At 35.9% G+C, this 22,009-nt stretch overlaps 1 protein-coding gene across 2 annotated transcripts in view; it reads left to right on the top strand.

Annotated features, from left to right (window-relative positions):
* Window positions 1–21,378, top strand: part of DCN (decorin) — a 41,993-nt gene extending 20,615 nt beyond the window's left edge. For both annotated transcript variants that reach the window (XM_049626079.1, XM_049626080.1), the window contains exons 4-8: window positions 5,657–5,870; window positions 6,629–6,742; window positions 11,819–11,912; window positions 15,333–15,471; window positions 21,097–21,378. In XM_049626079.1, coding sequence (XP_049482036.1) covers window positions 5,657–5,870; window positions 6,629–6,742; window positions 11,819–11,912; window positions 15,333–15,471; window positions 21,097–21,291 — 756 coding nt within the window. In that variant the 3' untranslated portion in view covers window positions 21,292–21,378. The remainder of the gene's footprint in view (window positions 1–5,656; window positions 5,871–6,628; window positions 6,743–11,818; window positions 11,913–15,332; window positions 15,472–21,096) is intronic.
* Window positions 21,379–22,009: the final 631 nt, after the last annotated feature.

The following is a 22,009-nucleotide window of genomic DNA, read 5'->3' as shown; positions in this document are numbered from 1 at the left end:
ATCATTGCACGTTTATTATAAAGAAGCTGGGTTTCAATGTCCATAATAAATGCCAAACACCTCACTGTAGGCCCCTCTTGAAGTATTGAGTCTGGTCCTGGGCAAGACATTTTTAGAAGGGCATTAACCTTTAAGTATCTTCAGAATGATCATCATGGGGATAAAGAATCTGGAAATCATCTCTTATAGGCACAGTTGACAGAGATGTGGATATCTAAATTGAATGAAAAAAGGTCACGAGTGACATATATGAAGGGCCATATTGGAGAAGAGAAATTGAATTTACTTACTTCAACTACAAAGTGACAGAATTGTCCTATTGGCAACTGAGTGGAAATTTCAGGGGAGCAGAGTTTTGCTTAACATTAAAAATACAATGTAAAGCATTAGAATTTTCAGAAAAAAAAGGGAGAGAATTGCATAGTTATGAGATGTAGAGATAATGTTATGGGTACTAAGAAAGAGTCAAATCAGACATGTCCTACATCAGGTTACCAGTTAGTATTTGAGAGAATATTGGACAAAGGATCTAGAGGGTTAGCAGAATTTTGAAAGGAAGAGAAGAAAAGAGGGTTTTCTGTGTGAAAGGACAGGCAAGGCAAAGAAAATAAGCAGATACAGGAGTTGGCTGGAGGGAAAGATACAGGCTGCAAAGAGTGAAGATAAGGCATGAGCTAGAGATCTCAAATCTTGAAGCGATGGGATCCATTTCTACTGATAAGATACGGACCTGAGCCCCAACTCACGTTTTCTCTGCCTTCATGGTATGTTTTCACTCGGAGTGAGCTGATGGTGAAACCAACACAGTCTGTCAATGACTCTTCAAACTGTCATTGAATATGTTAGAAGATTAAGAAAAATTTAATGTTATTTCCAATGAGTTAAAATTTAAAGGCTTCATTTTATTTTTATAACTTCACCCTAAAGGTACTTTTTTAAGGAAGGAGAATTCTCTTACTCTAATCTCAAATTACTGTATGTTTAAGTATAATCTGAATAATTTGTTTGACCTCCTTATAGCCTTAAATAAGAGATATCTAGTTTCTGTGACACTCTCATTAAATCTGGCATTTGTAATAAGATGTTCTTTCTTTTCCACGTCTCCCTCTCAGTATGTTTTAGGCAACTACTATCTTGGAATCTCTTTCCTTCTACTTCAAAGTATACATTGAAGAGAGGAAGAGTTTATTAGAGCTTCCAACTGTTCAGGGAATGTTAACCAGCTATTTTTCTCTTACTCTTTCATTCATGATCATTTCTAAACTTGTTATTTTGCAAATAAACGTTATAATTTCAGCCAGGAAAGGCACGCTTGAATGAGAAGGAAGAAGAGAAATGAAAATTTAGCAAAGATTAAAATAGAAAGGATTTAACAGAAAGCTTCCTTTTTTTCTCAATAATTTGATCAATTTAAACTCTGTGTCTCATAATGAGTAGTATATGCTGTGCAAGAGTAGTTTTATACTTATAGAAATGTAATATAATACTTTTCTATGTAATAGAAAAAACATAATTATTCTGTGAAATAATGGAAAATTAAGTATTACAATGCCAACTTTTCATATATTTCCTTTGAATAAATGCTTAATAAATCTAGTAAGGAAGTTCTTTTTAATTAAAAATAAAAAATTGTCAAAAGTTTCATAATAACAAACATTTGTGTAGCAATTACTACATACTAGGCTTAATACCTATATACAGTCACTTATGTAATTCTTACAACTCTTATGAGGTAGACACTCTTGATAACTCCCTTATACAGATGAGGACACTCAGGCACAGAGAGGTTACTTATTCAGTTACTTGTTCCTAGTCACACAGCAAATAAGAGCCAAATCTTGGGATGCAAACTTGAGAGCATTCTGAATTGACTCTGTACGTTTATTGCCTATAAATATGATAGTAACCATACAGTCCCTTAAAACGATACCTGGTACAGTATAAACCTGCATTAGTGGTTTTGGGGAAATAATACTAAGTCAGGCTTTAACATTTTTTGTTTCAATTGTGTTGAAATATAATTGACACACAGCACTGTATAAGTTTAAGGTATACAGCATAATGACTTCATATATTGCAAAGTGATCACCACAATAAGTTTAGTTAATATCCTTCATCTTGAACAATATATGTGTGTGTGTGTGTGTGTGTGTGTGTGTGTGTGTGAAAAGAAAAAAAATGTATTTTTCCTTGTGACCTTGCGAGGAGACCTTTTAAGACTTACTCTCTTAGCACCCTTCAAATATACCATACCCCAATGTTGGCTGCAGTCGTAATGTTGTACCTTACATCCCAGCCCTCATTTAACTGGAAGTTTGTAACTTTCGATCACCTTCTTGGATGAAGGTGGTGAAAATGCTTTTATTCTTTCTTCCACTCCATTTCCATTGCCTGTTTTCTTTTCATCTCCTCTCCCATACCTCCCAGGCTAGATCCCTTTTTATTTAGTTACCAAGGAAAGGAAGTAGGTTGTGCTGATTTTTGAGGCTATGCTTCAATCTTAGTCTATGTGATGCTCAAGTCATTTCCTGCCCACAAGCAGCAAGTTCTCTTCTCCTCTGACTTCTCTCACCTCTTAGCAAAGTCTTGATGAGTCGATTCTACTTGTCTTTCTCTTTTCTCTTCTTTCTTTCTTTCTTTCTTTCTTTCTTTCTTTCTTTCCTTTTTCTTTTCTTTCTGTTTTCACTCTTGTTTGCATTTATCTTTTGCAGAATTGACTCTGGGCCATAAGTTTTTGTTTCTTCAGTTTCTTCTGTGATATCTTTTTGTTCTGTGCATCCTCCTCTTCTGATTTAAGAGGAATCTGCTCTTTTACAGTAAGGATTATCTCAGGTAGGGGTTAATCCAACCATAAGCCCTATAAGTTTAACTCCTGCATCTTGGCTTTGTTCACTTGGATGTGCTCAATGACCAGAGAATCTACATCTAAACCCTTAAGTTCAGCTCTACTCTCTGCACTTTTTAAGCATATTCAGTAAAAACTCGGCACTCTTTCTGAGCCACCTGTGTCCAGCTTCACTCTCTGGCCTGGGCACAGCTACCAACTCCACGATCGTAGTGACAGGGTGGCACATGTGGCTTCTGCAAAGTGACATCCTTCAGATAATCGGTGGCTTTTCCTTGATGTCCTGGGAAATCTCACGTGCATTTTTAAAGTGAACACAAAGATTTGATTGTCTCGGCTTGCATGATTTTGTAGGATTTTCTGGATCAAGTGAGAGGTGAACCATTTTCAGAGATCATCTCAGGCTGTTTATGGGAAGAGGTTCCTTCTTTTCATTAGCTGATCTCCTGATGACTACCTGAGGTTCACCTTTGACTCTTTCTCTGCTTTTGCTGGCCTTTGGCGTTAGCCAATGTAATTAGTTTATTCCTATCTTACAATCTTGTCATTGCCTGTTATTTTATGAGTGTGCTTTCTTAAATAGGTATCAGTGTGCATGGAACTAACATCAGCCATCTTTACCAATACTGTATATACACAAATAACTTTGTTTTCGCTTGTGGATTTGTTTTCTATGAAGTTCTAGCTCATATAGCTCTTAAAAGTTTACCTCATTATGACCGAAATTTTCATAGCTTATATTTATTTTTCAAATGTATTTTAATTTGAAAGCAGGTGTGATTTCCACTGGATTAAGACATTCAACCAGCAATGCCATTTGAAAAGTGCTTTGCAAAGAAGTCCATATGCATCACTGTGCTTTGACTCTCACAATAACCCCCTGTAGGTGCTATTATTATTCCCAGTGTACTGAAGAAATAATTGGGGCAAGTGTCCTACTGCCACTAAAACTTAACGGCGGATAGTACTATGGCGTGCTCACAGGTAGAGGTGTTATTTAATTATTACCTAGTGAACAAAGTAATATTTTATTGGCTGAAATAACAGGTAATGCATCATCAGGGTGATTCTGCATAATAGGTTTTGACATTTAACGTAAAAGAAGCAGATTTTCAGACCACGTTTAATACATTTACTGATGCCAAGCTTTCAGAGTTTTCTTCCATAGATGGCAATAGATGCTCTCCTCTTTCTTCATAATTAATTAAGCATCTGCCATGTTGGGTGTCTTTCAACGATGCAGCTCCTCTTAGACCGCTCTTCTAGCTCTGCTGTTACTAATTTCCTGGACATTTTGCTTGTAAATATTAATATCCTATGACTTGAACCATGGCGGGTGTTTGAATTTTTTGTAATATGCTTTGGGATTTCCTGGGATTTTGTTTTAACCAACCCATGCATCTTTTAGGATCAGTTAAAAGATTGTTACTTGTGATAAGGTTTAATTAGTCAAATAATGGGAACAACATGAGGATGTACATGGGTTAACCTACCAGCTGTTACCTTCAGAAAGTATTTCTGCATTTCTGATAGTGTAAGTTCTCATTGTTTTATTTTTTGTCCCCGTGCATTTTCATATATGCACAAAGTGAACTACAACTGAAAAGCAAGTTTCTCAGACCTGGATAAAATTATCCCGAATCCCATAGGATTAGTTGACAAGAAGACTTGGAATAATAAGAAGTATGGTTCTATAGACATACATACCATTGGAAAAGAAAGAAGTAGCCCAAAACTAAGTTTAGCAATAGCTATATGTGTAACAATAAGGAATGAGAAGTAATTTTCTTTTTTTTTTAATTTTTTTTAAATTTTTTTTAACGTTTATTTATTTTTGGGACAGAGAGAGACAGAGCATGAACGGGGGAGGGGCAGAGAGAGAGGGAGACACAATCGGAAGCAGGCTCCAGGCTCTGAGCCATCAGCCCAGAGCCTGACGCGGGGCTTGAACTCACGGACCGTGAGATCGTGACCTGAGCCGAAGTCGGACGCTCAACCGACTGAGCTACCCAGGTGCCCCAGAAGTAATTTTCTATATTGGGAGAAGGCAGGAACAAAAATTTAAGAATTACCAAAAATATTAACATACTTGACTATATAAAACCTTATATGTAAAAAGGACAAAAACAGAATAAAAAATATTAAGGCTCTGCATTTCATGTTAACTATATCTTTATTTTCTATAAACCAGTTATTAAATATATTAAAATGTAATAAAAATGAGAAGTATTGTGATCACGCAAATCTTTCTTTCCATAAGATACCGAACAAAAGGAAATTGATTTTACCTTTCAAGTGACCAAGAAATCCAAAGAAATTACAGTGAGCTACAACATAATATACCAATTTGGCAAACTTTTGGGGAAAAGTTTTATCTAAATTTGTAAGGCTGCAAGAAAATTTTATGTCTTGCATTGCTGATGACAGGACAAATCAATGCCATCCTGTTGCAGTGGAATCCGTGACAGCAGTCAATGAATTTGGAATTTTAGGTTAAAAAGTTGACTGGGGGATGGATGCCTGTGGCATTGGCTTGTTTTCAGGCATTTTGGGTTACTCTCATAATTTCAATCTTTAGGAGTATTTACTGTTGAAAAATTAAGTGTCTCTGTATCTATATTATAATCTATATTTCATCACCTTAATTTCTGATGTTCAGATCCTCATTACACTTCTGAAATGAAAGAATCACATTTGGTTAATTCTTTTCTGATCTCTTGCAGTTTTGTAGATTTCTCTGTTAGTCTCATGAATGAAATAAATAAACTACACACCTATTATATATATGTTGTTTTTGTTCACTATCTACAGACGTTGATCCTTGTCAACAACAAAATTAGCAAAATCAGCCCTGGAGCATTTACACCTTTGTTGAAATTGGAACGACTTTATCTGTCCAAGAATCATCTGAAGGAATTGCCAGAAAAAATGCCCAAAACTCTTCAGGAGCTGCGTGCTCACGAGAATGAGATCACCAAAGTGCGAAAAGCTGTGTTCAATGGCCTGAACCAGATGATCGTCGTAGGTACAGATATTCTTATAACTCTAAGGCCAGGATTGAAGGTTCACCTTAAAAGATTCCAAGTAAGCTTTAGCTGCAGGAAGGGAAATTAGCTAGAACTGGCATGTCTTTAGCCTATACCAGGAACAGTAGCAAGACCAGCAGACATGAGATTTTGAATCTGTGCTTTACAATGTTTTTGTTCCTCAATCTTAAGGATCTGGGAGTGTGGAGAAAACTGTAGGCCCAAAGTCACCCTCGTGTATGGCCAAGATGCAATGGAATGGATGGAATTAAGTAGTAATTAGAGATGTGTGGGGGATACCTTTCCACTGTGGGGATTGTTTCTATTGTGAACATTCATAAATCATTTGTTTTAACAAATGTGTTCTAATCGTGATAACAAATGGTGATTTTATAATTGGCTTACAAAATGCTAGTTTCAGATTATTTAGCATTGCACCTCATCTCAGGAAAGTAATAGCCCCACCATAAGTGTGACTTATAAACACTTGTGTTTGTTGATTTCCAGGCAAACCTATTGCTTTTACCACAAATCTTTGTGTTTTATTGTTATTGTTTGGTTTTTGTTTGTTTTAATGAGAGAAAATTTTACCTTAGTTTGCCATCCCTATGAAGAGCGTGTTCATTAATTTCTGTTTTTTCAGTCAAGCTGTTATTGACCCAAATTTCTCTTAAACTCCTTGTTGAAACAGACACGACTCTGATTTGCAATATCCTAATATTGTTCTCTAAGAACTTTGCACTTTTTGCATTTGTAGAACTGGGCACCAACCCACTGAAGAGCTCGGGAATTGAAAATGGAGCCTTCCAGGGAATGAAGAAGCTGTCCTACATCCGCATTGCCGACACCAATATAACCACCATCCCGCAAGGTGATAGAAAATTCTCCAAAGCAGTTTGAACATCCAAATATAACAACTTTAACATTCAAAAAAATTGTTTTGGAAATTTAAACGGTGACTGAAGCAGCCAACTTCCAGTAAATTGTCTTTACTGGACATTTCCAGTTATTTCCAGTAAATTGTCTACCCTTGTTTCTATTGAGCCTGGATGACCCCTGGGCCATTTAGACTCATTGTAGAGATGGCGAGACCTATAAAGTCTCTTCTAAGATATAACTTACACATAATGATTTCATGTTAAAGAATTGTGAGAGCACAGGGGAAAAAGTACAGTTATTTAAAGAATAGAATCCCTTGCTGGTGTTAAAGGAAAAAAGATACACGGGAACACCTCAGAAATTGAGCCAATTTTTACTTTGAGTCTCCAATCTTTTAGTGAATTCCTTTCCATCTTACTCTCTGAATAAGAGGATCCATAGTGGCCACTTATATAATAAGTCTTATATAATAGTGTTGTAGAGAATATGTATTTTGGTCTATTTGCTTGAGTTCAGTGTGTCCCTAACTGGCTCTAAGACCTTGGACAAGTTATTCAATATTTATGCCTTAACTTCTTTATTGGTAAAGTGGTAATAACACCAACATACAACTCATTAGATTGTCTAATGATTAAATAACTAATTAGAAAAATATCAGGCATGTAAGTAAATAAATAGTGGATTAATATTACCTTTTATTATTTGTAAAAATGTTTTAACACTCATTTTGCTTAGGCAAAGTACCAAACACTGGAGACAGGACAGTGAATAGGGTATACTGCCTGCCTTCATGGACCTTATTACCTAGAGCAAAGCCAGAAAATAAATAGCAATCACTACACAGCCATGGGGTTAAGGTCATTGTGCTAAGGGCTACCTGAGAGAGACACATAAGCCATAAAGAAAAGAAATCTAATCACCATAAAGAAATTCCTCTAATTTTCACATTTTACCTGGCCCAGGGTTTTAATCTTTCAAAAGCCCAGCTGTATTCTCCAAGTTTCCCCTCCATCTGGCCCTTTCTCAGCTTAGATATCTTGTTCTTGGACTGGGCACAAAATGTAGGTTCTTGCCCACAGAAAACAATTACCTTTTATTGTGCTTCCACAGAAACGTCAGCTCCTGTGAGTACATATTCCATAGAATGGTTTCTTACTACCCCTTGCTCTCTCCATAGTCTTTTTGCTACAGAAGATGTTTTTATGCCCATAACAGCAACTACTGATATAGATAGATAGATAATAGATAGATAGATAGATAGATAGATGATAGATACTCATTTATAGTTTATAAAGCACTTTCATATTGATCCTCCAACTTGTTGCATGTAACGAGTGTCATTCTTTAAAAAAATATTTATTTATTTTGAGAAAGAGAGTGTGAGAGTGTAAGACAGAGAGGGAGAGGGGCAGAGAGGATCCCAAGCAGGCTTCACGCTCAATGTGGGGCTCGATGCAGGGTTCATTCCCACGACTGTGAGATCATGACCTGAGTGGAAGTCAGATGCTCTACCGACTGAACCACCCAGGCACATCAGTTTTAGTAATATTTTAATTATTTAATTATATTTTTGTATAGAATATATACGCATACATTTTGCCTATGGCCATAGAGCTATAGAAGGCCAAATAAAAAAACTGGAACCAGTCTTTGATTTTGCTGTCCTTTTTAATGCATCCTCCAAAATATCTTTCAGTGACACATTTCATCACTTAGGGATCTATATTCCTCACATCTTCTCCCTATTCTATGTACTCTCTTCTCACCATTTCTAGCTTACTTTTATTTATTAAACACTTACTATAAAAATTACAGTAACTAAATTTTGTTCAGCCCTTATTTAGTAGCAGGTATTGTGCCAAATGCTTTTTGTGGATTTTTCTATATGAATCTCAAACCATTCCTCTCTAGGAATATTATCATGCCTGCTTAATAAATACGGAAAACCAAAGCTTAACGACATGAAGTAAATTGTGACCAAGGTCTTGGAGTTTGGAGGTGGCCAAGCTGGGACTGTGCTGTGCTGATGTCAGAGCCCATGTGCGTGACCACTGTATTCTGCTGCTTACCTAAGTCCTCTCTCTTATGCATATTTATGCTGATGAAATACATGAGTCTGCCTTTCTTAGGCTGGATTCTTACACCAGACCATCAGCTGCCTCTGGGAGGCTTAATGTCCACATTAATGGTCTACCATCACTGATGGAAACACAAGGCCGTGGAATGAAGTGATGAGTTATGGTTTCTCCACTTAGAAAACAGGAGTGAGAGGTCTGGCTCAGCCACTTAGTCTTTCTGTGACTTTAGGCTAATTATTGCACATCTCTAAAACCTCAGTTTTACTATCTACGGAGGTATTAGTGACACCTATCTTCTAGTATATTTGTGAGGATAGACACAAATAAGACTTGAATGTGCATGCATAGTACCTGGCCCAAGGTAAGCTCTCATATTTACCTTAAAAATGAAAAGGGAAAGGAACAAAAAAAGTAACTAGAGTGTAGGTTCCTTAGCTAAACGCTACGGTGGCAAAGATTAATGGTATTCTTTGCAAATTTGCCTCTCTCTATCTTATTGCAAAGTTTTCTTCCACAAACTTTCTCCTGGCTATACCTTAACTTTGGGGAAACTGACATTGCAAAAGGGAAGACACTTAGAACCTTGGTAAGAGTTATGGATGCGATGATAATTGTTCTAGAGACACTACATTTTAATACTATCTTTTCATGGTGATAGGGAAGAAACGATGTGTATTCAATATGGTTTGTTATAAAGTCACTCATTAATTACATATGGGAGTATTTTAAAAATCCACACTTGTGTATTCTAAAGAGACTTGAGTAGTTAGAACCTCTTCTTCCAAGAGTGACTGTGTTTTCATGATATTTAGTCATAAGAACTGTGCAATTGTGATTTTGTTACCGGACCCCGGAGACTAGGTTCTTGAGTCTCAGTGTCATAGAAATGAACACTGAAGTGAAGGGAAAGAGTGTGGGTGGAGTTTATTGGAGATAACTTGTGTACAAGGGAGCCAACAAGAAAGACAACTGTTGCTCTCTGAAAGGGTATTGTGCAAGACTTGTAAAGGCATTTTTCCTAGGGGAGAGGGGCTAGGATTTGGGAAGCATTCTTCAATCCCACGGTCGTTATCTGCGGTCGTTAGTTTTCAGTGGACAAGAGACAATCCTAGAATGCCTTTATGGTTGACATTCTTTTAGGGCTCCTGGAAAATAGAAATACTTGTGCAAGCAGGCTTTAAATTGTTACTTCTAATTTTGCCCAGACAACCATTACTCGTAATGACTATTATCTCATTTGTTCGCTTTCCCAGAAGGAGGTATTTGTCTCTAAGTATATGGAAACTTTTAACCTTTGCCTCAGACCAGTGGCTTTATGGGAGTTAAGTCCCTCTTGCTTCTCTCATGCTGTCTCAACTTCATTTCATTCAGTTAAGAGCAACTATAGTTCAATTTAACTCCCTTTGACTGTCTGGGAACATTTTACCTTCCCTACTTAGCAGCTAGATAGTCTCCAAATTTGTAACTTTGAGTCTCTGTTTCTTCGTCTATGAACAGGGATTAACAAAAAATAGTTTGTAAACTGAAACAAGTAAATGAGCTAAATTAGGGAAAGTGCCACAGAGTTGACCACGTTTCAGACTTGCAGGGAGTAGAAATTCCTTCCTTAGCAGCTCCCACACAAAACATAGCACCATAGAGAAACTGATACTAAGGTCAAATCAAATATGGACTAAACTTTTACATTAAATAGACAGTACTGATAGAATTCAGTGACACGCAATGACAATTTCATGCCGAACATAACCTGCAGTTTTCCAATTTTGTTCTTTATGGACAAATAACCGACACTCTCTGCTAAGCAGATGTTAGTTCTACATGTAACCAATTTGCTCTTTTCTTTGTGGTTGGTGCTATTCTTGTAAGTGGAACAATATGCCCTTTAAAAAGCTGTATAAAAGCATAATGCATCCTCAGATGGCAGGAGGAAATGAAAATAAAATATTTAAACTCTTATTTAATATTACTAAATTTTTAGAAGTCATAGCCTTTCAAGAAGCACTATCCAGAGGTTTTGTGGATACTTTGGATCTGAAATTATTTCCCCAGGTGTTTTACATATGGCAGGTTGCTTGATTATAGGCCTCCACATTCCTCTTGTGTAGGGGAACAGTCTTGATTTGAAAGGTCCAAGTAATAGCTCTTAGCTCTTTGGACACATCCGTGTTGCAGAGGAATTTGATGTTGGGTTTGTTTTTGCATTTGATTTATTTAAAAGTTTTCTTGTTTCTTTTTTTTATTTTTGAGAGACAGGGAGAGATAGAGCATGAGTGGGGGAGGGACAGAGGGAAACACAGAATCCGAAGCAGGCTCCAGGCCCCGAGCTGTCAGCACAGAGCCCAACGTGGGGCTCGAACCCATGAAACCGTGAGATCATGACCTGAGCTGAAGTCAGACGCTTAAACCTCCTGAGCCACCCAGGCGTCCCATGTGTTTGATTTTTAATGCAGAAAAGCTGATTAAGACTGAAGCCAGCACAGTATATCAGCGTCAATTATTAATAATGCCCATGAATGAGATACTTAGTTAAATTTGCCTATAGGTTTAACTTATACATGATCTCTTTATTATAGCTCAAATGCTATAATAAAGCATATAATAAAGAGTTGTCATCTTTTATCCACGGTAGTGTTAACTTATTAACAGAAGTGTAAGAAACTAATGAGATTCAGGGTTTGACCTCAGTTCTACAATTGTATCCTAAGAATTCCTGAGACAAAAATCTACTATGTGAGAAACCACAGTCCATGTTTTTGTTTAAAATCGAACTACAAGAAAAGGAAAAAGCCCCTGTACTACTTCTAGAAGTGTATATTGTTATGAAAGGGATGAAGAAAAAAGATAAAAATCAAAACCAATGAAAATGATGTAAAGCAAATCCTTTGACACTCTGTCTTTTAGAAAATTGGTGGCCTTTGTCTTCATTAAGTCTTTACATCCCATCATTACGTTTATCTGCTAATGTAACATTTTGTATTTCTGTATTCCAGGTCTTCCTCCTTCCCTTACTGAATTACATCTTGAAGGCAACAAAATCTCCAAAGTTGATGCAGCTAGCCTGAAAGGACTGAATAATTTGGCTAAGTAATAATATTCTTTCATAACCTTATGTCTGTAAAATGGCTTGATGTATAGGTGCCCACATGCCTAGAACTAGAAATGCCACGGGCAATTTCTGACCATACCATATTTTTTGCTGTTGGTCCCAACCATCTCAGACCTCAGCATGCTCAATTATTTCTTTAAAAAGCCATGAAATGGCATACTTAGCATAACCATGACATATCTCATGTACAATGTACCTGATTAAATCAACATGCTTATTCAGTAGGTTCTAACTTAGTTGAATTCAACAGAAGGTTGATTACATTATAACCCAGTGTTCAGAATTTGAAAATGCCTTACAATGAAAGCTACCAGGACATGGAAGTACTGGGCATCCCACACCATTGTATCCGGATGATTATGATGAGATTCTCATATCTCTATTCTCTGAAGAGTTTAAAATGTCTCTGGAACATTTAATGTAGTCTTACAAAAGTCATTGGGTTGTGTGTGTGTGTGTGTGTGTGTGTGTGTGTGTGTTTCTGGGCCTTGTTAACTTTTTTTTTCCTGATAGATAATCATTAGTTCCTTTCCTGACTTCTACCCTAACTTTAATCTTTTTATGTTTGCAATCTGGTTAAGTAATAAAAAGAGGAGAAGGCTTGCAAACTATTTGCTTTATCTTCAAAAAACACTGTGCTCTTGAACTGTATTGCTGAATGTTCTTACGAAGGAGCGTAGTGTTATGCCAAATTGACTCACTTCTCTTTTTTTCTTTATAAATTTTATGGGAGACAAATAAAGTATATCATTTATCCTTGAGAAATAGCTAAGACAAGATGATATATAACACAGCTTTTCCCATTTCTGTGGGTATTCCCCAGTGAGCTGGTGGGTGGTGAGAGCTGAAGGTGAGCATATAGATGTGACTATAACACAGTGTATTACCCTAAGTCTCAGACGAGAAGAAATCTAAAGTCATTTTCATTACAGCCTCTAATATAGAAAATATATTTTGAAATAGCATTGTGCATCACTGACCTTTTTTTGTTGATTTGGTCCCTCTAGCTGCAGAAAAATGTAGGAAGATCAGTTGCATTGCCTATTGTATAGAACTGTCTTTAGGACAGCTGTTAGTGGTAGCAGTGGTTGAGATGTACAATAGTCTAATTCCAAATATGGTAAGCCCCTAATAATATCTGTGCCTTTTTAGAATAAAAGTTTATTTTATACTGAAAGTGGTATGGAATTTTTTTTTTAACTCCATTCATTAAATTGGAGCAGATTGACCCATTGGCCAAGCAAATTTTTCCAATTCTTGAATTTATCAGACAAATTTCTTTTTGGAATCAAGTCCAGAAAAATATGTCTATGAAACCATCAAATCCTCATGTTGTTTACTCTTCGCTGATGTTGGGACATGAGAAGTATTTTGGTATTGAAAATCAAAACTGGGAAAAGAAGAAAAAAAGCAGCCACTGATCTCAGAACGTTGTGGGGCAAATATTCCAATTAGTTATTAGGAACATGTGGGGAGAAATAGTATATGCCTCTCTCCAAAAATATAAGATGGTTTTGGGGCACACTTTCCTTTTTGTTATATATGTATACATATATCATCATCTCCCTTATTTGATGAAATACTCTTCAATGGAAGGAATCATTGTTTTTGAGCCATGTGCCCTCTGCCTTCATAAGGCTAGAATAATATCTTGAACATAGCAGGTCCTCAAAAATATTTATTGATTGAACATATAAATAAATCACCATAAAATTGAAGTTTCTTTGAATCAGTTATTAAGAATATTATATTCTAAGAATGTAGTAGCCCAAAATTGGATATGGGATTTGGAGTGTTGTAAGAAATAGGAGACATGACTCTGTGATAGGAGAGACAAGATCAGAAACAAGAAATAAATGTCTAAGACTGGGGAGGGTGGGGTGGTGGGGAAACAACGTGTTCTCTGCCAAGATGCCAGGTTAATAATCAATAGCTAAGATAAATCCACTGTTTTATTAATAGCTTAAAATTAACATAGTATAATCTCAGTTATTTCAAATACCAAGTCATGATTAAAACTGAGAGACTTGGGTTACATAAACCGGAATCTAAATCTCAGAAGGGCTCAAAAATCAGAACTAGCTGAAGGCAAGCTAAAACGATCCCACAGAAAGTTTCCAAGCCTATTCCACATCATGTGAAGGAGCCCAATAGACTCCTCCTCTTTCTCTCCCTTTGAGTTTTCTGGTTCTCTTTCATTACCTTGTTGCCTCATCCCAGGTATCTCCTCTCTGCCCTTTAGGATTGACAGCACCCTAGTTTGACAGAGGCATTCATCTTCGGAATGCCAAATACATCAACCTTGTCTCCATGTTAACCTCTTCTGACTTTTGAATCCCATTTACTAGGAAGGGACCGCACGGCTGCAGAACTTTCACTTGTTACGCACTTAATTTAAAAAATGCAGCCCAAAACTTTGAGTGGTATTGTAGAAGAAATGTTAAAGGGCCAAGAAACAGACATGTAGGTCAGAGGTCAGGGTCAGAAGCCAGGAATGCTGGCACCAGGCAAATTCTGATAGTAGCAGATGATCACTGATAAACTCAAACGAAAGCAAAATGCTAATTCTGTTAACCTTCCTGGCAGATATATTTACTGATTCATTGGAACTTTCTACCTTTTATTTCCAATGAAGAAATGTATATAATAAGTATACAATTGTTTGATTTCTAAAGTGACCCAAATGATAATAGTACTCCTTTGAGTATTCTACGGAGTGAATTCATCATATGTATTATACATAGAAATCAATTCAGCAGCGACTCATTGATCATAAGAAGCTTTCTATTAGGACTGGATATGCTGCAAAACAGTCACTTTTCTCTAGGAGAGACCACAAGTACACAGTCCCTTGAATTTTTTAAGAGGGTGCTAACAGGATGCTATAGGAGCATTTACTAGGGGTACCTATCTAGTTTGGTAGGATCAGACGAGTTTCAAAGAGAGTAAGTTGGGGTGCCTGGGTGGTTTAGTCAGTTAAACCCAAGACTCTTGATTTCAGCTCAAGTCATGGTCTTTGGTTCGGAGCCTAAGGTTGGGCTCTGCACCGACAGTGCAGAGCCTGTTTGGGATTATCTCTCTCTCTCTCTTTCTCTCTCTCTCTCTCTCTCTCTCTGTCCCTCCCCTGCTTGCACACATGTGCTTTTGCTCTCTTTCTCTCAAAATAAATAAACATTTAAAAAAAAAGAGAAAGTGACTCTATGGTGGGAACTTTGGAACAAATGGGCTTTATGTAGGCTCAGCAAGGTTGGAAAAAAGTACTCTAAGCAAAGGGAACAGTAAATACAAAAACAAAGAAAGTCCTTGCTGTTGACTTGATAAATCACACAGCACCTGTGAAGAAAGCATCCATGTGCCCTGAGCAGAGGACATGCATTCATTTCCGCTTCCTTTTGCAGGTTGGGACTGAGTTTTAACAGCATCTCTGCTATTGACAATGGCACTCTGGCCAACACTCCTCATTTGAGGGAGCTTCACTTGGACAACAATAAGCTTATCAGAGTACCTGGTGGGCTGGCGGAGCACAAATACATCCAGGTAATGCAGCACCACTAAACCTGTAAGGGGTCTCTAGGGAGCAAACCCTCCCTACTGGGATGCTAGGAGGCAGGTAGCTCTGCCTGGCAATATTTTTGCAGAAAGATATTTTTCATGTTTCCACATCATTATTCATTCTGGTTTCCTGAAAAATACAGGCTTGAATTATTATTTTTTTAATAGGACTATTACCTTAACCTTATTATAATGCTATCTTCTAGAATAGAGTATGTTTTAGGAAGCAGGCAAGGTAGTTTCAAGCCATAGATCAGTGTAACAAAAACATATTGGTTGAAGGAGATGAGATCATTTGTGATGAATAGATATGGAATAAAAGAGAAGTTTTAAATTTTAGCTTTAGCAGATGCAATATAGGTCAAAAGGAATGTTCTGTGACTGAGTTAACTTCATGTCAGTTATCAAGCTATAGTACATGCATAAGGATAAGAAGATATGGTCCAATGGCCCATGGTGATAATAGAGCTTTGTTGTCTGTAAACCTATAAATGTAAGGCATGCTCATCAGTTTAAATAGTGATAATATTTTTTTCACATATAACAAAATAATATTTCCACTGTTACTCAGGAAATTGCACAAATATATTAGTCAATTTTTTTTTATTTTTTATTTATTTATTTATTTTTAATTTTTTTTTTTTAACGTTTATTTATTTTTGAGACAGAGAGAGACAGAGCATGAACAGGGGAGGGTCAGAGAGAGGGAGACACAGAATCTGAAACAGGTTCCAGGCTCTGAGCTGTCAGCACAGAGCCGGACGTGGGGCTCGAACTCACGGACCGCGAGATCATGACCTGAACCGAAGTCGGCCGCTTAACCGACTGAGCCACCCAGGCGCCCCTATATTATTCAAATTTTATATTCAAAAGTTAATGTGGTTATTCATAGATTTTATGTATTGGCTTATTTTATCTAATTTTTCAGCTTCTATAAAGTTCAGATTTAAATTGCTTCTGTCAGATATTTACCTAGGTACTTAGTTGAACCATGATGATTCAGAAATTATATCTTGACATTGATGCTCTATTATAGATAAAACCTTTTTATAAAGTTGCCATTTTGGTAATCTAGTATCTCAACTTTTTTGCTTGTGGTTCAAGATAGGTTTATCCCTTACTCTACCATCAGTTCTGCCAAAATGTGATGGACGTCTTTTTTTTTTTATTGGTTTGTGACAAAAACTCCAAGCGAAATAGCTATAAGGATTCACGTTAGCTAGATTTCAATAAAGTATCTGAATTATAAGTATAAAGATGACACTTGAAAACATTGTATTTCACGCTGATTCTTTTTTAGTGTGTCTTTGATGGTGGTAGGATAATGAGTAAGCAGATCTGAAGGCACAAGCAAAAGCAAGACACTTAGAAGACCAAGTAATAGCTACCATTGTTACTATTAAGATTTCTGTTGGTGGTGGGCATTTTTGGGGGGCTGCGGGGATTGGTTTGTTTTCATTTTTATATCCCAGAATAATCCGTGTTATCTTCTTGATTGCCATTTTTCAAATTTCAGTCTGGACACATTATTGAGTTCATAAAATAAGTTTGATGAGTTAATTAACATGTATGGGATGAGAAAGGATAGGATAGGATGCATGGAAAGAAAATATCACTGTAATGGTAAGGATTTCGTAAAAATGTTGTTTAAATGCGTAGTTTCATATATACCAAACCTTAGTGTATAATGTGTTCTTATTGTGAGTCACAGAGAAAAATTTATAAAACATGCTATTTTGAAATCTTTGTTGAATGTCAGCAAATCTCATGGGCATTCACACAGGGTCTCACGTTCAGAAGGGTCTCATTCTTGGTTTTTCATCTCTAATTGGCTATCCGTGCACCCATTTCACATCCCTTCTTATAGGCTCTTAGAGATTTCGCCCATATCACTGCTTTTTTCGTAAGCATATAACTCAGTTGTTTTTAGCAAAATTATATAGTTGTTCAACCGTCACCACAGTTCAGTTCTAGTACTTATGTTACCCCCAAATATTCCTCATATCCATTTCCAGTCAATTTTCAATCTCATCCCCTTTCACAGGAAATCATTAATCTACTTTATACCTCCGTGGATTTGCCTTTCCTGGACATTTCATATAAATAGAATGACTTATTGTAATGATTTTAGGTCACCCATAACAACATGTATCAGTAGTTCTTCCATTTTTATCAGTGAATAACATTCCATTGTATGGATATACCACATTTTGCTTGCTAGCACTAAGCTTTTTGATTACTCTAGCCTTTGGCTGTGTTTTGAAGTTGGGAGTGAAGGTCTTTTAACACTGTTCTTATTTTTCAAAAATAAGAACTATTCTTGTTTCTTTGCGTTTTCATATAAATTTTAGAATCAGCTTTTAATTTTTGCAAAAATAGCCTGCAAAATAGGGATTGTGTTGAATCTATAGATCAATTAGGGGTGAATTGTCATCTGAACAATATTGAGTCCTCTAATTCATAAACATGGAATATCTCTCTATTTCATATTATTTAACTTCTCACAGCAATGTTTTGTCATTTTTAGTATACATGTCTCACAATTATTTTACTAAGTTTATTGTCATTTTCTTTATTATTTTTGATGCTGTTGTGAATGGTTACCTTAATTTCATTTTTGCATTTTTTTTGCTAGTACAGTAAAACCTTGGTTTGTGAGTATAATTCATTCCAAAAACATGCTTGTAATCCAAATTAATCAAAGTTAATTTCAAGAACAATTGGCTCAGTTGTGACCATGTGACATTTGTCATCACATACTACTCCTATTGCAAGACATCATCGCTCATTTATCAAGTTAAAATTTATTAGAATCATTTGCTAATCTTGCAGAACACTCACAGAGCAAGTTACTTGCAATCCAAGGTTTTACTGTATATGTAAATATAATTCATTTTTGTTTATTGATCTTCTATCCTGGTACTGTGTTGAAATTTTTTTAGTTGCAGAAGTTTTTGTGCACGTCTTTGGATATTCTGTATTTGGGATCATGTCACTTGTAAATAAATACAGTTTTAGTTATTCTTTTCTTATCTGAATTATTTTCATTTATTTTTCTTGCTTCATTGCACTGGCTAGAATATCCAGTACAATATTGAATAGAAGTGATGAAATTAGACATCTTTGACTTGTTTTCTATTTTAAGAGAGGGGTGGACATTCAATTTTTTACCATTCAGTGTGATGTTAGCTACAGGTCTTTTGTAGATGCTTTTTGTCTAGTTAAGAAGATTCTTTTATTAGTTTATTGAAAGTTTTTGTAGTGAATTTTTCAGATGCTTTTTCTGTGTCTGTTGAGATGATCATGTGGTTTTGGTTGTTTATTCTTTTAATAGAGTAAATTAAATTAATTAATTTCCAGTTAAAGCAATTTTACATGCCTGAGATAAATTATGCTTCATCTTGGTCATGGTGTATAATCTTTTTATATTTTGTGAGATACAGTTTCCTAATATTTTGTTAAAGTTCTTTATGCTAATATGAAATATTTACAGGTAGGTTGTGTGTGTGTGTGTGTGTGTGTGTGTGTGATGATGATGAACATGATTTTTGCCTGGTTTTAATAATAGAAAATAATGACCTTATAAAATGAGTTGAGAATCTAATTTTCTTTTTTACACAGACTAATACTTGCTTTATGTCTTGACATTTTCTTCTCTCACCTTCAGTATTAGCCCTAAATTCTAACCAAACATGAGCCCCCTTTCTTGCTAGTCACTGCCAGGAAATAGAGAATGGCAAATGAGAAGAAATTTTCAAAGTTTGAAAATTATAAAAAAATACTTATAGCTATTGTTTGGCTTTAATATCACTTGTTTCTGTTTTTATTGTCTTCCTTCTAAAACCTTTCTTAAACAAGGCCTTTTTCACCTGCATATAAGTAGGAGTGTTCTGGGTTAAGTTAATTATTTTAAGGAAGCATCTCATAGGCTTTATAACACACTTTAGAAACTGTCACGTTACTATTATATTTTAAGTTAGGTTGTATGATAAGTCACTTCTCACTCTTCAGAAATCACATCTACATGAAAACCCATTTCTAAAGCCCTTTCATAAGTGTAATATTTAATATCCCTGAGAAAAACCTATGAACAAGTTACCATTATCTTAAACATAATCATAAAATACATTTCAGAAAAAATTCTAATGAACTATAGAATTCTATTCATAAGATAGAATTTGTAATATGGAATAAATTTTTATTAAAAATTTCTAGGTCTGGGGTGTCTGGGTGGCTCAGTCATTTGAGTGTCTGACTCTTGGGCTTAGATCATGATCTTGCAGTTCATGAATTTGAGCCCCACATCAGGCTCGGTGCTGACAGTGTGGAGCCTGCTTGGGATTCTCTTTCTCCCTGTCTCTCCGCCCCTTCCCTGCATGCTCTCTGTACCTCTCTCAAAATAAATAAATAAACTTAAAAAAAACTTTCTAGGTCTATTCATTCCAAATGCTATGACACTCAAGTGTTTCTTAGACTTTGTGATTATTTTGATTCAAATACTACGCACACTCCTCTTGTTCATTATATATTACTTCCTCATTCTGCATAATCTTGTTCAAAGGTCCCTCATTTTATCTTTGCCTTGAAAACAGCCCATGTAGACACAATTTATGAAATAACATCAATTTATTCATGTATTCATTTAACGTATATTTATTGGACACCTACTGTGTTTAATTGACACTGAAGATACAGTCATGAACAAAACAAAACAAGTTTCCTTCCTCATGGAGCTTTTATTCTAGAGAAGGAAAACAGGTGAAACAAACAAACAAATATATAATATGCTCTATAGTGATAATTACTGTGAAGATTTAAAGTAGTGTGACTGGGATGGAGAATGAATGGCAGCATTGGATAGTCAGGGAAGACATCTCTGGTAAGGAGAAGTTACATAAACTATGTGAAAGAGTAAGCCTTGTAGATATCGTGGAGAAGATAAGGCCAGGTAGAGGAAACAATGTGTGCCAACCTAAGGAAGGACCTTGATCTTTGTAATAGAGGAAAAGCAGGTAGGCCAGTTAGATTGAATAGTGAGGGGAGATGAGGTCAGAGCAGAAGGATGGCAGACCATGTTGGATTTGTGGGTCATTGTGAGAACTTTGGACTTTATTCTGCATGAGATGGGAAGCCATTGGAGTGTTGAGGCAAAGAATATATAACGGCTCAATTTTTTAAGTAATTGTTCTATGAGCTAACTTACAGGGTTACAGAAAATAAAAAAGAAAAAGGAAGGAAGGAGGGAGGGAGGGGAAGAAGGAAGGAAGGAAGGAGAGAAGGAAGGAAGGAAGGAAGGAAGGAAGGGAAACTGACTTCAGAGCAAAAGAGGAAGCAGGAAAGACAACAATAAAGGCAGCTTGAATCATCCAGGAGGAGATAATGGCAGTTTTGGACAATGTTGTAGAAGTCGATGTGGGGATAAGGACTGGGTTCTGGGTACATTTTGAAGATCAAGCTAGCAGCATTTGTTGATGGTTGGGCAGAAAGTGTAAGAGAAAGGATGGGTCTAGGATAAAGAGTAAATAATAAAAGAAAAAGAATAAGGTATTTGCATGAATGGCTTAGTATATTTAGAGGAAAATAATCATTCTCCATTATTTCATTTTGCAGGTTGTCTACCTTCATAACAACAATATCTCTGCAGTCGGGTCTAACGACTTCTGCCCACCTGGATACAACACCAAAAAGGCTTCTTATTCAGGTGTGAGCCTTTTCAGCAACCCGGTCCAGTACTGGGAGATCCAACCATCCACCTTCCGATGTGTCTATGTGCGTTCCGCCATCCAGCTTGGAAATTATAAATAACTCCCAAGAAAGCCCTCGTTTTTATAACCTGGCAAAATCCCATTAATATCGTTGCTCAAAAAAAAAAAAAAAAAAAAAAAAAAGAAAGCTAGATACTGAAAACCTAACTGCAATGTGGATCTTTTCCCCACATGATTTATAATGCATATAAAGCCAAATATGCAGTTTAAATAATTGCCTACAATAAAAAAAATAATTTGCCTGCCATTTTCAGAATTCTTTTTTGAAGCTTTCTGTTGATGTTAACTGAGTTATTGCAAATATTCTTATTTCCCTAGACGTAAAATTTGGAGTAAATGTGTATATATATATATATATAAGTATATATATATATATTTATATATATATGTATATACATGTCAACAATTTAGTAAATCTTTTCTTGTCTAATTTTCAGAAGAAATCAAATAAAAAAATATTGATCTTTTGTAATTCATAGGGTCTTAGATTCTTTGACATAACGTTGAACTTCAAATTCTATCTAGCTCTGTATTAAACCCCATTATTACTGGTAAAGCCTCATTTGAATATGTAAATTCAATACAGGCTATGTAAAATTTTTGCTAATGTCATCATTTTGAACAAATAAATTTACAAATACATTCAAACTTACTATTGTATAAAAGTGTAATTGTAATCTTCCCTAAACTCAATTTTCTGAAGACAGCAGACATTGTGTTCTTGGCAAAAATAGTACATCTTTTCAAGTTCTCAGATA

Source organism: Panthera uncia, chromosome B4 (assembly GCF_023721935.1).
Source record: "Panthera uncia isolate 11264 chromosome B4, Puncia_PCG_1.0, whole genome shotgun sequence".
NCBI lineage: Eukaryota > Metazoa > Chordata > Mammalia > Carnivora > Felidae > Panthera > Panthera uncia.
This window is presented reverse-complemented; position numbering and strand designations above follow the sequence as displayed.